This window comes from Thermobia domestica, chromosome 1 (assembly GCF_964235325.1).
Source record: "Thermobia domestica chromosome 1, izTheDome1.hap1.1, whole genome shotgun sequence".
NCBI lineage: Eukaryota > Metazoa > Arthropoda > Insecta > Zygentoma > Lepismatidae > Thermobia > Thermobia domestica.
In genome coordinates, this window is record NC_137454.1 from 67,290,526 (window position 1) to 67,306,876 (window position 16,351).

General features: G+C 36.4%; 1 protein-coding gene across 1 annotated transcript in view; it reads left to right on the top strand.

The window, feature by feature from the left end:
- Fam92 (CBY1 interacting BAR domain containing protein Fam92) overlaps positions 1-15,594 on the top strand; it is a 35,767-nt gene extending 20,173 nt beyond the window's left edge. The window contains exons 5-7 of the mRNA XM_081758159.1: positions 2,866-3,090; positions 8,311-8,496; positions 15,134-15,594. Of these exons, the coding sequence (XP_081614285.1) occupies positions 2,866-3,090; positions 8,311-8,496; positions 15,134-15,211 (489 nt within the window). The 3' untranslated portion in view covers positions 15,212-15,594. The remainder of the gene's footprint in view (positions 1-2,865; positions 3,091-8,310; positions 8,497-15,133) is intronic.
- Positions 15,595-16,351: the final 757 nt, after the last annotated feature.

The window sequence follows — 16,351 nt, forward strand, 5'->3', positions numbered from 1 at the left end:
AACTACACAATCCAAATGGTGAACGTGTTACCGTTCCTTATTCTCCTAACTATAACTTCTTTAGTCTCCTCTCCTAACAAATGGTGATTGAAAAGGCAAGGGACCCCGGTTTGAACATAAATGTAATGCAAAAAGTCTTTTTCGTAGTATTCAAGAAACTGAAAGACAGCTCTTGCATGTTGGATAAGGAAGCGTATATTTTCGCTTTTTAGTACGTTAATGAGATCTTGAAAATTCTGTTAATCTTGTTTGACATATCTTTTAACCTCAGATGAAACAGGTTTGAAAGCAATAGAAAACACGCCTCATCTTCACTTTCAAAATGCTCATGTGAGATGGTTCAGGGTAATATAATGGCCGGTGTTTTGTTAAACTCTGAGGGCATTCTTATGATATACTCTCTAGCAAATGGTGATACGTAACTGGAATATACTATTGAGAACTATTGTTTTTGTTTGTTTTGTTTGTTTGTTTGTTTGTTTGTTTGTTTGTGAGATTGCCGTGGAAAGCTGTCTAAAATAATTCTAATGCACCAAGACAACATGAAGTTCATAGATGCAACAACAAACTGCGAAGAAATAAAATTTCTCACCAAATTTAGTACCCTCAAACCTTTTTCTGTTCCCTAGCTTAATAATAATGATGATGATAATGAGCTACGTTCTAGTAGTGATGTGAGAGTTATTATGGCTGATAAAACACTAGAACTCCGGATTTACTTTCAGGTTTACGAAAATCAATGTAAGAAGTGATTTGCACTAAGGAGGGATCACATCGATATATATATATATATATATATATATATATATATATATAGAGAGAGAGAGAGAGAGAGAGAGAGAGAGAGAGAGAATAGGTTTTACGCCTGTTCGAGTTCCTATTTTTGGATAGGTTACAAAATTGTCAATCACCCCCGTGTAATACATATACTATAAAATTGTGTAGCAAGAATAACTGAAAAGTTACAAAATATAGACTAAATGAATACTATTAACCAGTGAGATTCGAACCAAGTTCATAAGTATTGAATCCCTACAAGAAGGAATAACTTAACACACATGGTTATTGAAACAACTACAAAGCTTTCCTTCAGTTGTATGAATTAAATAACGAACATTTTTTCTTCTTTTCTTTTTTTTTTCTTTCTTTTAACTATTGTTATGGTCGAAAATCACGTGTGCCTTACCTACAAGCAAGTTTCCAGCATTTGCCAAGGTACAATTTTGTTCTAAAAGTATCATTACGTTAAGTAACAAAAGAGAAGCTGAGTATTTGAAACAGCGAACTATGAGCTGTGTTCAAAAGTCTCATTTTTTTTCTTATGACTTTCCTCCTATTATTTCGAATACGTTGTTGCCAAACTGACAAATTAAGGGACTTGGAAAAAATCAGATGCGTAATTATATTTTGGAGAAATGTACGTAGTAACATAAGTTAAATAATTGATCATTAGAGACCGGATGTTTAGGCACTAAAAACCTGGAAAATAGGCAGGCAAATAGGCACTTAAAATTTAAAAAATAGGCAGTAAAATAGGCACTAAAATGTAACTCGAAATAATGAAGATAAATACTCAATACCATTAAAAAATAGATTCAAATCATAGATAATGTTCAAAGAATATAGAAACATACTTGTTTGTTAAATAATATCTTCTTTTACTGTATATACAAAAGCGAGGCATATTATGCATTGCACGTACTGGGTGAATCTGAAAGATGTGCACATACTTTGGGAGGTGATTCTTGGCATAAAAAGAAGACAAAAAGTGCTGTTGCATGTTGTCGAATTCTGCGTCGTGTTCGAGTGACAGGGGTGCCAAATTTTAATCGAAATTGAATCCTGACAATTGGAACGGGACATAAAGGTGCGCACATACTTCAGATGATGATTCGTGAAATTCAGGAGGACTTTTATCTTCTTTTCATGTCACGAATCACCTCCCGAAGTATGTGAACATCTTTGAAGTTCATCCTCTCTCTCTCTCTCTCTCTCTCTCTCTCTCTCTATATATATATATATATATATATATATATATATATATATATATATATATATATATATATATATATTGTAATGTACCACGAGCTTGTATTTACAAACACATAATATAAGTAAATATGTGTGTATTATGTTACGTAAATTATATATTTTCCCAATAAAGGCTTATTTTGAAGAAAATGCGTAGAATAGGCAATATTAGGCACTAAAGCAATTATTTAGGCAGTAAAGGTCGAAATAGGCAAAATAGGCAAAATAAAATTGGCTTAAATCAAAACTATAACCACCCATATAAACTTTAAAACGTTATTTTTGAGCATATCTTTAATATTAAAGAATAGGCATTTTGCCTAACATCCGGTCTCTATTGATCATATTCAAAGTGCCTACCCAAGATTAAAGGTAACTTGAATTTTTGTAAGTGCTTTTTGAATGAAGAAATATGAGCAACGAACATTTACTTCTGAACATTTTGAAATGTATCCGGTGGTGACATATTGTAAATTAAATAATTAATATGTTCAAACTGTGGTTAATATCTAAATGTACATCACAGAAGATCAAAAACAGTTGTAACGTGAATTTTTGTAAGCCCTTTCAAAAATAAACATATCCCTTTGTGAGGAAAGTAATGTAAAAGAAAATAAGAATTAATGCTAAGTCTTCTGAATATTGTAATTAATAAGTCAGTCTGCACAACATAACATCGGTTATCTCAAGCTGATACCATGCAAAAGTAAAGAAATCCGACTTGTTCTACCAGAACATTCTGCGTTTTATGAAGTTTTATATATATATATATGAATAGTCGGATACCTTACTTGTCCAATTTCATATAAGAATTTCCTTAAAAGAAATTTTTAGACAATGGCTGAAGCTGAGTTGCAAAAAGCAACAACTGATCTGTCTCGCAGCGTTAAGGCGATGGAGGAACAAATGGACAACTTTGAATCCAAGAAATTACAGGATCTGAAATCCATTTTGTCAGATTACATTACCATTGAGTTAAGCTATCATGCAAAAGCTGTAGAACTTTACACGAGAGCGTACACGAATGTGTTGCAGATTAATGAAACTGATGATCTTCAGGTAAGCTGAATTCTGTACAACACATTCAATTATATCGTGTTAAATTTCTTCACTAAACTATTGTCTAGTGAACATATTTAGTTTGTATCTAATTACATTGTCTAGTGCAGTGATCGCCAAACCGTCGACCAAAGTAGTAGCTCGCGGAGACATTTTCGGTAGATTGCATTAACGCTCCGGTTGGCTAACCTTGACTTCTCCACTGAGCTGACGCGCTGACAGGGGCGCTGAAGACAACAACTACTGTACTTGTTTGTTCTGCGCAACTGCCATTGTCAACCTCATTTCACAGTTGATCGTGTACGCTGGGCTTGTGCACGTTACGTTTTTCGTGTGTACAGGAAGTCTATAAAGTCCTGCAGAAAAGTAAAACTTTATAATTTGGAAACCGTTACGTTTAATTTTTGGGGGTTGGAAGAAGGGAAGTTTAAAGTTTTGTTCTGGACACAATGCTTGATGACGTTTGCGCTGGTAATCACGTGACTTAAGATGGCGTCTATTGAAGAAAAGGCACATTGTGTTTTGTGGTTTGCGGAATTAAAATCTTGCGTTTCAGTGCGGAGAAAGTTCCAAACTACGTATCGGAAAACACCCCCAGTAGAAACAAGTATCAAGAGGTGGTACGAGAAGTTCAAAGAAACGGGAAGTTAATAAATACTACATGAAATACTGTTTCTGTGTTCCCTGGCACCTTCTTCAGCAGATTTGGCTAATTCACATGCAACTCATCTTCCGTCATGTTTCAGTGGGCTAGATTCACGGAAATCTTCCTTTAGTTGTTGTGTTGCTAGGTCTTCTCATAGTTTGTTGAAATTTTGAGTAGTAACTAAATCTTAATTCCTTACCGATTGTTACTGTTCAGTTTTAACAACAAGGGATTTTTTTTTCCCTCAGATGTCTATGTCCTTTATTTCTATTTGCTACTTAATATATCATAATTGCCAATTACGAAATAATTGGTTTTCGGTATTTAACTTCTTATGGACCATAATTCATTTGCATGGGGTTCCATTTCGTCATTAAAATGCATTGCATGATATTACGTACTTTCATGGTCTCGCGTAGCGTAGTCGTTAACACTCTCGCCTTTGGTGCGATCGGCTACGGGTTCAATTCCTAGTGGAGGCACTGGGTCGGAAAGGTGTAACAGCTTGTTCAGGCTAGTCATCCTGAGTGGGGTGTCGCTAGATTTTCCTCATTCACACCAGGCAAATACCGGTTGGTACCAATCATACAGATTCCAGGCCGCTTCCTTCCCCGAATAGTGTGCTCGCCAAGGGACGTAATTTCTCATACTTGATAGGCTTAAGGTCATCGATAATGCCCAGAAACATATAAATAATTATTATATTCTTTCAAAATTATATATAAATTAATATTTTTCTCTCTATAACTTTTCGTTAGTAAGCAATATGGTGATGAATTCTCTCCCACATATATGAGACAGAAATTTTACAGATTGATAGGATCTTCCTTGTCCTACTTACCTTTCAAAACAACATTAATCAATTCAAAATGTTGTATTAGATGGACAGTCATCGATTTTGTATAGCTGTCAGAATCTGCCTTCCTTCATTTATCTATTAAGATTTCGTTGTCTCCTCTTCATTGCTTGGTATTCATGCAACATTGTACTAACACATCATCTCAGCCTTCTTCATATGCGTATCTCTGATTTTTCGTAGAGCGCAACACTCAAAATAAAGAACATGATGAAGTAAATAAAAATGTTCGTACCTGAAAAATATCCAAGCCACAAACTCAGCAAAATATTTGGAGACGTCTGAAGAAAAACTTCCTGCAATATAAAATATATGTTTGAAATTCTTTGTTTCTCTCACATATTATGTGTTTTATGTAAGTTTTTCTTCTAATACGACAAGAAGGTGGGGGATGCTTCGAAACATTTTGCTAATTTTGTGACTTTTGGAAGTTTCTAAATTATGAAAACGTTTATTTGCTGTTAATAGATATGGTTCCTATCGTATATGTAAAAATCGCTGAACGTGGTAGTGTTTATTTCCATCCAAATGATTTGGGAAGTTAATATTCGTGTCTTTCTATATAGTGTTTGCTTTATTTGAACTGTTCTTGTTGTTACACTTATTTTCTTCACTTCTGTGCGTACTTAGATCTTTTACTATCTGTTACTACGCTGTGGCATCAGTAAATGTGTAGAACAAATTACTTTTATGCCTTTCTCGGTAACTGTGAAAGAACATTTCATTGTCTCTTACATGTGAGTGTTTAATGAATGTAGTGATAATTCACGTCCTTACCGTTAGCATAGATTGAAACTCTAAACTTAGTTTCGAAAACCTTATTTTCTGCTACAAGATTACGCCAATATGCTGTTTTATTTATTTTCCAATATTTTTCCCCACTTCAGAAATGTTTACCTGTTCCTCACTGAAAATAGTAGCCATCACTTTTCCTTCTGTCTTATCTTTGAGATTCCTTTATTCAAAGGAAAATTAATTAACAGTGATTTTACATTATTTTTATATAAAATAATATTTTTCTTTCTTTTTACACTATTTTCTCAATTCTGTAAGAGTACAATTCTCACTTCTGTAAGAGTATCTTCACTTCTTCTCTCATTGTCGTTGTTTATATAATACAATCTCCAGTCGTACTTTATCTTTTTCTAGAGTGTTGCTGTGTTTAATTTGTTCTAGTTCGTGTCGATAAGGTAAATTTCAAATAATACGAGTGAGTACAAGATGAAAGAAATTTTATTCCTCATTCTTACATGTGTTTATTGTTTCAATAAATTAAAAAGATCTGATTGTTTCATCAAAATATAGAAAAACAGCGTATCTTCAAAACTTCGTGGAAAAAGAACGTCTGTTTACTGTTTGAAATTATTGCAATTTAGTAAGGTATCATTTTTCTGGAGCACTTAAGAGACAAAAATAAATAAATAAATAAATAAAAACTGTTCCACTTACGTAAGTCCCTTGTTAGTTATATAATTCATCAAAATCTTCGGACAGTCAGTGTGTACATTTGTAAAATGAAACCATAACAGATACGTGATTTTTTAAACGAGATTTTTTTTTTTTTTTTAATTACTGACCCCAGAATTATCCAGTTGAGTACGTTGCGGAAAAAAAAAAGTCTTGCCTCCCTCAGCACAAATTCTTTCAGAAAACTAACACTGTCTGTGGAACTACATTCCGTTTATTATCCGAAAGAGGTAAGTGTGTTTACTTTTCGTAGGTGCACTAGTCTTTCATGAAATTATTCTTGCATCTGCATCTTCTCTTCATAAGCACAAAATGTTGTTCGTTGTAACTGACTAATAGTAAATTACTTTTTAAAAATACATATCTTTCTCTAGATATATATTTTTTAACGAGTAATCCTTCCCTCTTGTGTTGTTTACAAAACAAGTGTAACTATATCCTTTATCTCATTCTAAAAAAGAAAAACACTCACCCAGTCTCCCCGCTGATAAACACAGGGTTGTCCGAAAATTTGGCGAATTCAGTAATTGACAAATAACACGGTAATAATAGATATACTACCCAGGTATTCTCTCGTGCACATCAGTTAATATCCCTCTGGTGTAAGGAATATTAACTCTACTAGCGAAAGGGATAACTTGTAGGTAAAGGGTAATATTAGAGCTGTACGAAGGATGGATTTCAAAAAATTGAATCAACTACTAGTTGTAAATAGAGTACCTTTATACAGAGCGTATAGTATTCTTCGAACATCCTAAGATCAAAATACTGTTGATTCTAGTAAAAGAAGGCAAGCTTAATAGTATGAAACAACACACCACATTTTAGTGCTACTCTTTACTTTAAGTTGAAGAAACGACAATAATAACAAACATCGAACCCAGAACAAGAGAACTCTTCAAATACATTTCCAGACGCGGATCTGAGTTTAAAATCAATCTACCATAACTTCCTCGTATTAACGTATTGCTCGATCACGATGGGAATAAGTAAAACGAAGGTGCTTACAATCTGGACTCTTTTTTCCCCAGGTATTTCTCTTAATTCCATATGGACTTCTCTCTTCAACTACTTTTGTAAAGCTCCTCTGTACCAAAGTTTCCGAAGTATTTTATATTGTATTGATGAGGGTAGGTTCTAATCCGAAATTGCCGAACGTGTGTTGATCTGGTGAGACATTACTTAATTTTTAAAGTAGATTAGCACAGATTACATATATACCTCTGCTTAGTGGCATATTTCCACTCCGAAGTGAGGAAGTGCAAACTCATTGAATTACATCAACTAATTATGCTGGATACAATAATTACTGACATTGTACGTAAGCACTTTCACGTAGTGCATTAATAATCTATTGTCCATCTGACTTTATATATAAACGCATATGGTGACACTAACTTTCTGTAGTAGACTTTTAATAAGTGATTTTCTTTGGGACTTTTACATGGTAATCTGAAAGACAAGAACATGTTTCATTCCTTGTAAAGAATATCCGGCAATCGTCCATTTGCTGCAGTCTAGTACTATATTTGACATGTTTAACTTTCAGAGGTTCACATCACGATCATACAATACGCCCTAAAATCCAGTTCATATAACACGCCGACTATACATATACCACGTTGACTTGTTCCCTATTCTCCGTTGCAAGTGCTGCTATCGGCTGAAGGAATTCCACTCGCTTTCTCTCGCTTAGCAACAGCTGAACCCTTATTGGCTCAGCACGAGAGTGTGTGAGGGTGTGAGCTTTAGTTCGCAATTTTGCCACGGCTCGACATTTTGGCAGCACAATAGCTTGATCGAGTGGCCTAAGTTATTAAAGTTGCAATAACATCTGGATCGAATCTCGTTCAGGACACGGATATTGTGTTTTACACTCATCAATCATTTCATCAGCATGACATGTTATTGTCTCCTTTAGCCTAGAGAGCAAATCGTAGGATGTAAAATTAATCAATAAATAAAATCATGTAACATATGTTGGGATATTTTGCTCATCCTTTTTGCACCGACCGTTGTTCAGAATCTCAGAAGAAACGTAATAATAAAATAGTCTGTTACAACTCGAAGACGGTTAAGATTTTCATTCCTTACCCTGTAAATGACAAGTATTATTGTAGTATTAGTAAAATATACAGTGCATGCAGATGGTAATCTTGTTACAGATCCTGTCAGTATGCTTATTTGTTTCCTTTATTTATTTATTTTTATTATTGTATTATTATTATTATTTTTTTTTTTTTTTTTTCAGGATTTTCGCAATATCCTGAAAGTTCCTGAATCAATAGCACGATTGGAAACTGTGAAGCGAACATCGTTCAGGGGTAGCACTTCTTTAGCATCACTTGCGAATTTCTTTCAAAGTACCTCTGAAACTCCTTTGTCTCCTGGAATTCCAGACACCCCTTCACCACGAAGACTTAAAAGTGAATCTGTGGTAATGTATTTATTTTCTTTATATTTTAAAGTGTTATTCTTCTTTCTTCGTGCATAATAACAAAACGAAACACTCTGCTCCCTTTCCTGAATACCTCCTTTTGATCGCATAAAGAAATTATGTTCCCTTTTCATTTTATAGGCTACTATATCATTTAAAAACGTGTGATTAAATTCAATTCTTCTCACAGAATTGTCAAGGCAGTTGGCCTTTCCACTGTTTGCATTAGTGAAATTTGTAAGTATGGCAGCTCCAAATTATCAAGCATTGTTAGGGTCATCAAGTCTAGGAGGCTCAGGTGGGCAGGTCATGTAGCCAGGGTGGAAGGAAGTAGAAACGCTTTCAAAGTCGTAACTGAAAGTCCAATCGGAAAACGACCATTAGGAAGACCTAGGCGCAGATGGGAGAACAATATTAAAGTGGATCTCGCAGAGATTGGAATACAAAGTAGAAACTGGATCCAGTTGGCTAAGGATACAAGCTGGTGGACAGTTTTTGTGAACGCGGCATTGAACCTCCTAGTCCCATAGGCCATAGAGTGAGTTAGTTTAGTTAGTTAGTTATGACAGCTCCAAAAGTAAACCGGTTTTGGAAAGGGTATATCACGTTTCACAAATTAATACACTGCAAAAATAATGGATGCATAACAGAATTGTCTTCTATTAAGAAGATAAGTACAAAAATCGCCATCTTCCTGCAATTAGCTTATCAATCTTTTCACCTATGTCAAAAAGTTGCTTCTAATAGCTTTTCAAGACAACTACTCCCCCAGGCTTTCTTTGCACGTTTGATAGTTTCAGGGAATTAGTTTAATTTCAGGGAATTGAGAACTGCACGCTGCGTGACATATAATTAAGTTTTTGGAAAGTGTTTGAAAAGCTGAAAAGCCAGGAACATAACCTAACTGAGGTTCTTCTCGTAGAATAATAATATAACTAGCTGTATGAGTTAAGTAGCAACTGGAAATTCATCTGTTGAAGTATAAATATATCTGTCGAACTAAGATGCAATTACGGACACTGCGAACGATGGAAAACATTGCCTTGAATTTATCTGTCACATTGCAAAGATGATTTCCTAAGAGGGTTTAATGAGGGTGAGGAATAAGTTATAGCAGCAAGTTGACAGTTATCTAAGCACCATCAGCAATAAATGCTTATCACTTATTTATATATAAAAAAACCTGCCTTGTATGTATGAAAGTGCCCTAAACCAGGTCTGCGTGTACCAAGACACTGTCTTTATCACATACCTTTAAACTTATATATTTGCTGCCAGCGAATGGAAGCAGCTGCTAGGATCATGACACTTTTCGTTTCAGAACATCCTTGTGGAATTACCCTTAGATTGCTGCGGCTTTGATCTACTGAGGAGAGCACTTCCCTGTAATCGAAGTTCGCACAGTTATTCGGTTTCTCAACGCAAAAAGCGTGAAAGCGATTGAAATTCATCGTCAATTGACGAAAGTGTGTGACGAGTCGTGCATGGATGTCAAAAACATCCGCAAGTGATATAGGAAGTTTGCAACAGGTAGTACTGAAATTCACGGCGAAGAAAGAGGCATAAGACCTGGAATAGTTTGAATAGGACATCACCCACCCACTTATAGCCTAGACTTGACACCCAAGTGAATCCCACCGTGTTTCCTAAGTTGAAAATACACTTGGGTTAAACACACTTCAGAAACAACGACGGGGTAAAAGATGAGATCCATCGCTTCTTCAAACGCATGGCGGCGAGATGGTATAAGGATATAAAAATTACCACAGCGCCGACAAAAATGGCGACAGATGGTGATTATGTAGAAAAAGTTAAATGTACAAGCTTTAAAGTGATGTACACATTATTGAAAATAGGGGGACCTTGCTTTTGAGATTACTATCGTATTTGGTCGAAGCAATTTAAGAACTTTCTTTGGCTATATGGTTAACATACGTGCCTGTGACACAAGAGGATCAGTTAGATTTCCGGTGGGAATTCGTGTGTTTCGGATCTCATGTTAAGCTGTAGATCCACGTCCCAATCTTTGATTCTGAAAAGAGTTGTTAATCAACCAACCAACCTGTCCAAAGCTTTATTGATCATTTCTGAATTAATACACTATGAGAGTAGCTTCCTGTTTCATTCAGAGCCATTATGAAAAAAAAAAAAAAAAAAAAGTATCATAAAGAATGACATTCAGCTTCAAAACAGAAACGTTGTTTGCTGTTCATATTCTTCCCTTCTCTTAGAACTTGATGACTACATTTAGGGAGATAAGTAGGTTCACAGAATGTATAAGTAGGAAGCATCCCGTGTTCCCCCCTCCCCTCCTCCCAGTTATGGGCCGGCATTTATCTTCAGACATATTGAAGCCCAATATTATATTCTAAGACTCGCAATGCAATAAGTTTTGTAGCGTGCATAATAAAAGTTTACTCTTATATTTGATTGTTATATTTAATATGTTTTTGTATGCTACAGTTCCAAGTAGAATCTGAACCACTAATACGTTTGATGCTCTTCCATTGGGAATCGAATCTGGGACCGTGTGCACCACAAGCACGCGCGCTAACCTTTAGACCACCAAGCAGGGATGTAAGCACCCCGGACAAAAAATTAGTCACCCCCGCGCGAGAGCAAGGCTGCGTCGGCAAACAGGTACAGATGGCGTATTTGTCGAATCACATGGCCAAACGTGCATACCCTGCCTCGAGGTGATCAGAGGGCATTACTGTGGAGTGACACAGAACCGATCGAAGCGGTGTGTGTGCGGCAAGATGGAGAAGAGCGCGAACGTGACGGAGTGGCAAGAAGGGGCAATCGTGTTTGGCCGTGCCCATGACCACACAGTGATGGAAGTTACCCGAGTTATTGGTGTTTCGCTGCGGACTGTTCAACGTATCTACAAGCAGTGGTGTAACACACACATGGGCATGAAACATGACGCCAGAACTGTGGTCAGAAAAAGATCCTCACAGATCGGGCCCGAAGACGGCTTTCCAGGCTTGTGAATCGAAATCGCTTCCAAACCCGCCAGGAATTACTGCAGTCCATGAATGCAGGCCCAGTCCAACCTTCAGCGAGAGAACATTGCGACAGGAACTGCATGCAATGAACATGTGGAGTCGGGTACCTCGCAAAAGGCCACTGCTCACAAATACACATAAAGTTGCTCGTTTGCAGTGGGCCAATAATCATCAAACATGGACGTAGCAGACTGGCACCGTGTCATATGGTCTGACGAATCACGGTTTTGCCCGTATTCGAATGACGTCCGGCGTCGTGTCCACCGACGGCCACATGAAGCATTTCACTTGCAGTGTGTGGAAGGTCAGGTGCAGGCTGGGGGTGGGTCTGTCATGTTCTGGAGATGTTTTTCGTACTATGGGGTGGGCCCACTCATTGAGGTATTCACGAACATGAACAAGCACGTTTATTTTAACATCCTGGACGAGCAGGTGTTGCCCTTCAGTCACTTTCTTTGCGATGACTTTGTTATAGAGACCTATTTTTCAAGACGACAATAGCAGGGTTCACAGAGCTGAACCCGTATGTGACTGGTGTGAGGAACACTCAGGTACCCTACCACACCTCGAATGGCCCGCAAAATCGCCGGACCTCAACCCAATTAAGCATCTGTGAGACCAGTTGGAACAGCGAGTGAGACGTCGACATCAGCATCCCCGACGTTTGGTGGAATTGCGTGATATTATCCTCCGTGAGTGAGTTCAACTGAATGTGACGGCCTTGCATTCCCTTGTGGGCTCCCTTCCCGACCGCATCCAGGCCAGGGGCGGCGCTACACGGTATTAATGTAAGTACCAAGGGGTGACTAATTTTTTGTCCGAGGAACTTATGTACTCTTGTGATAGCATTCTAATAATGATAATGTTGTCACTATTACAGATCATCCATATATGAAATTAATTTGGTTCAGAGAGCCAATGGTTGCAATATTTGAGCTCCAAGGAAGCAAATGAAGCTATAAAAAAATTTAAAAAGTGCGAGATAGTGGACTTTACCTGAATTGAACGTGCTTGTTTCTCGCTCACTTTTTGAAACATGGTCAACTTAATTTTATTAACGAATTTTGGTTCACTTTATATATTTACTCTGATTGTCCGTGTGAGACAAAATCTAAAGAACTACTTGGTGAATCACCATCAATTTTGACCAGGACGTAAAGTATAAAACGTTAGGGGTCGAGTTCGATGATGGTGGTGATCCATCTAGTTGGTCTCAAGATATGGTTAATCAAAAATCGGTTCTTCATGTGCTCTTGAAAGAGTAATTATATAATCCTTGCTTGACCGCCTACCCGTAGTGTGCTTTTGAGATTAGTGGGTTAGTCTAATGCTTAAGTTGTAAAATACTAATCTTACCGTGGAATAGAACGCTAAAAGGAAACTAAGTGTCTTTCTACTTGACTTGACTTTTTTCAAATTCATTCATCTTAAAGTAACTTACTTCATTTAGTTTGAGGTAAAATGTTACGAGGGATGATCGGAAAACAATGTTACAAAGCTTATTATGGCTTATATAACTATGGGGTGAGCCATAGCTGGAAGATCAACACACCTGATGATAGAGGGCACTCAACAATAGTCCTCCATGTAATTCGTTTTTGTTCAACCGCTTATTACAACGGCATATAAAGTTTTCTATACCATTTACAGAGAAATCCGCGTCAAGTTCTCGTAGCCACTATAAACAACGGTTTTGACCTAATTACATGCCAGATAATGGTGGCGAGCCATTTTTTGCTTTAGAACAGGGAAAAGGTCAAAGTCACTGGGACTAGGTCGGGGCTGTAGAAGGGGTGCTTTAGTCGTTCCAAGCGTAACGTCAGTGGTTGAAGTACTGGGTCTACAGCTGTGTCCAGGGTTGTCATTAACAATATTAGTCCGTCTTTCTTTGAAGGCACGACACAATTTCCCTCTATGTTGCTTTGAAATTTACTCTTCCCCATACACCTCTAAAATCTGCCTATGAATGTAAGCAAGTGTAGTGTTTTTGGCTCTCAGGAACTGGACCACTGACCTCACGTCTACTCTTCACCAGTTTTCCAGACGAGTCATCATTTTTAATGTTCGCTTCTGGGGTATACATGATCAGAATCCGAAGTCTTAAACCTGCATGACAGACCAAGACAGACATCTACAAATAAATTTTCGTTAAGTTAGTGAATAACAGAAGTTTCATGCTTTGTTCCCTTTTTTTCGGTCATCCCTCGTATATTAGCATATTAAAGAGTTTGCTTTACCAAAAAACAAAACAAACTCCTTTACGTGGTGTACACTGTGACACACTGCTACCGCTTTTTTTTTCCTTTCTTTTTCCTAAAGCATCATAACACATTGCTCACGATTGGTTAGTTTTGAGTTTGGCACTCCTTTAAGCAGCAAGGCTATATAAGACGTAGCCCTATAACTTAACGTGATATCTAAACCACATGAACTCCTGAGGAAAGCCAAACCGGGTTTTCCACAATAAAGGCACATACGCTAAGTACATAGCTATAAGAGAACTCACGAATCCAAGCTAAGGTTAAACGAAGGAAAGGAGGTTGAATGATGCATACAGTCCCGAAGTACTAGTTAGATTTGTGTTCAGGTTTCATACTGAAATTCTGGTATTGATTTCCCGAACTTCCCATGACTAAGTAAACTTTTCCTTATCCGTGAAAATGGCTAAGCTTAGGGCGGAAGGGAATATTAATCAGCTTCCATCATTCCCGTAGTCGTCCAACGCTTTCATTTTTATTTTTGAATTTTATTTTCTAACGGTAAATACTCATTGTGAGTCAAACTTCCTGTTTGGAATACAACAAAAACACTAGTATCAAACTAAAGATATCTTTAATACCTCGCCATTCTGAATACACTCATAAACATAAATTAGGATTAGATTTCTGGGCTTTCGGCATCTATGTCCATGTTACTCCGTCACATATGAAGAATAACGTCCCTCGATCACACTATCCAGGAAACTGAAGAGGAAGAAATGAATGGAGAAGAAAGGAAGGAACTGGAACCATTATGTGAGATACCATTCCGGCATTTACCTGGTGTGAATGAGGAAAATCTCTCAAGATGACTGGCCAGAAAATGCTTTTAACGTTTTTCGACCATGTTCCCGCCGAGAATCGAACCCGGCAAAAGCGTTAGCGACTACGCTACGCAGGGCCACTGTATAAACATAAATAAATATACATATATCATAATTTGGTCTATCTCTGTGATTACCTACAATCAACAAACCTTACTTTTAATATTATACTGTAGCATTTAATTTTGAATTTAATTTGTTCTATCAAACCTTGAAGTATTAACACCTTTCGCCACTTAAACTTCATTATTTCTACAGATATTTATCATCCTTTTTTCTATATTCTGTGGGCAACTAAAAAAAAGAATCCGAACGATTCTGTGAATTACAGCAAACTCTCGGTATATTTTGCAGCATTTTCCTGACTTTCATTGACTCATTTTAATCTCCTTGACTTTCAAAATCAGTGTAAATCCTTCTGTCGTTAAGTGACAAAAGACTCCTGTCGCTCAGAAACTGGGTTCATAGGATATTAGATAAACATTGTAGTAAGATTGAAAATTCCTTTGTACGTACTGAGTGGATGATGATAAATGTATTTTTGTAGGATTCTCTAAAGAAAGGCATAGAAGATTCTGAAGAAAGTATAAACGTAGAGGATTACGAAGAGGAGTCATCCAGTTAGAAAGAAATGGAAACAAATTTTTTTCGCATAAGCTGAAGTCCTTAATGTTAAACAAACAGGTGAGACCACAACGTGACAATCAAATTCAGGTATTTTAAAGAATGATTGATTGCCTTAGTATTTCACTGTAAAACATATCAACAGAAAAAGATGTACGTTTATACAGATGTACAGTATTTGCAAAAAAAGAAAAAGAAAAGAAAAAGAAAGAAAAAAAGTAACATTTTCTAGATACCTTGCACGTCTCTGTAAAGAGACTGTTAAAATATAATTTACAAACTGAATGTACTACTGTATATTGATGTATATAGTTATGATAATATTGCATCCTCTGAACAAAATAAAGTTGTAAATACCTGTATTTATGCAATAAAGGTGTATTAAAACAACTCCAGTTTGTAGTTTTCATCTTTCCCATACTAAAGTAAATAGTATCAGTATAAATTTCATGCGGGTTTTACGTTTCGTTTCTAACTGGTGAGTATTTACTTCCAAAAAGGCTTGGGAGCTATTTCTTAAGTAATTGTTGAAAGTACGTACATTTATTAATGGAAGTATATGCACTTTTAGGTCCTGCCTGGAGTTGTATCCACGGAACTAATGATAAAACAAGTTAAATAGTTATTATTTTCCAAATTCTTGGTCTGAGCAGTGACTTTTGTAATAAGTTTTATGCAAATGGACACGTTAAGTATGATATATTTCTACCAGTATTTGTTATTCATTTTTTCCACTTGGATCCAAAGTCATGAGCTGCATGTGGAACTTGCAATGGTTATACTTTGCATTGATATATTATAATGAAAAATATGATTGCAATTTTTGTTTTAAGTTTCTGAAAAAGGAGTCTTTAAGGAGCAAATAGATCAAAAATACGCAAAGAAGGGAAACTAATTTATATGAAAATAAAATGAAACAATACATTAGCAATATATTGTTTGGAATCGAAAATGTGTTTTAGATCCTTGTATTCGGGAAGAGTGGAAGTGACAAAATCACTGAACCCATCCACTGACTATAATGCCTCATAATGAATATGTATATTTCAATCATATCCCTGTATAAGCATATTAAAAATAACACATAGCAATGCCTTTATTGACACGTTAGGGAAAGGGAAAGCTTTTATTTTAGAAAAAT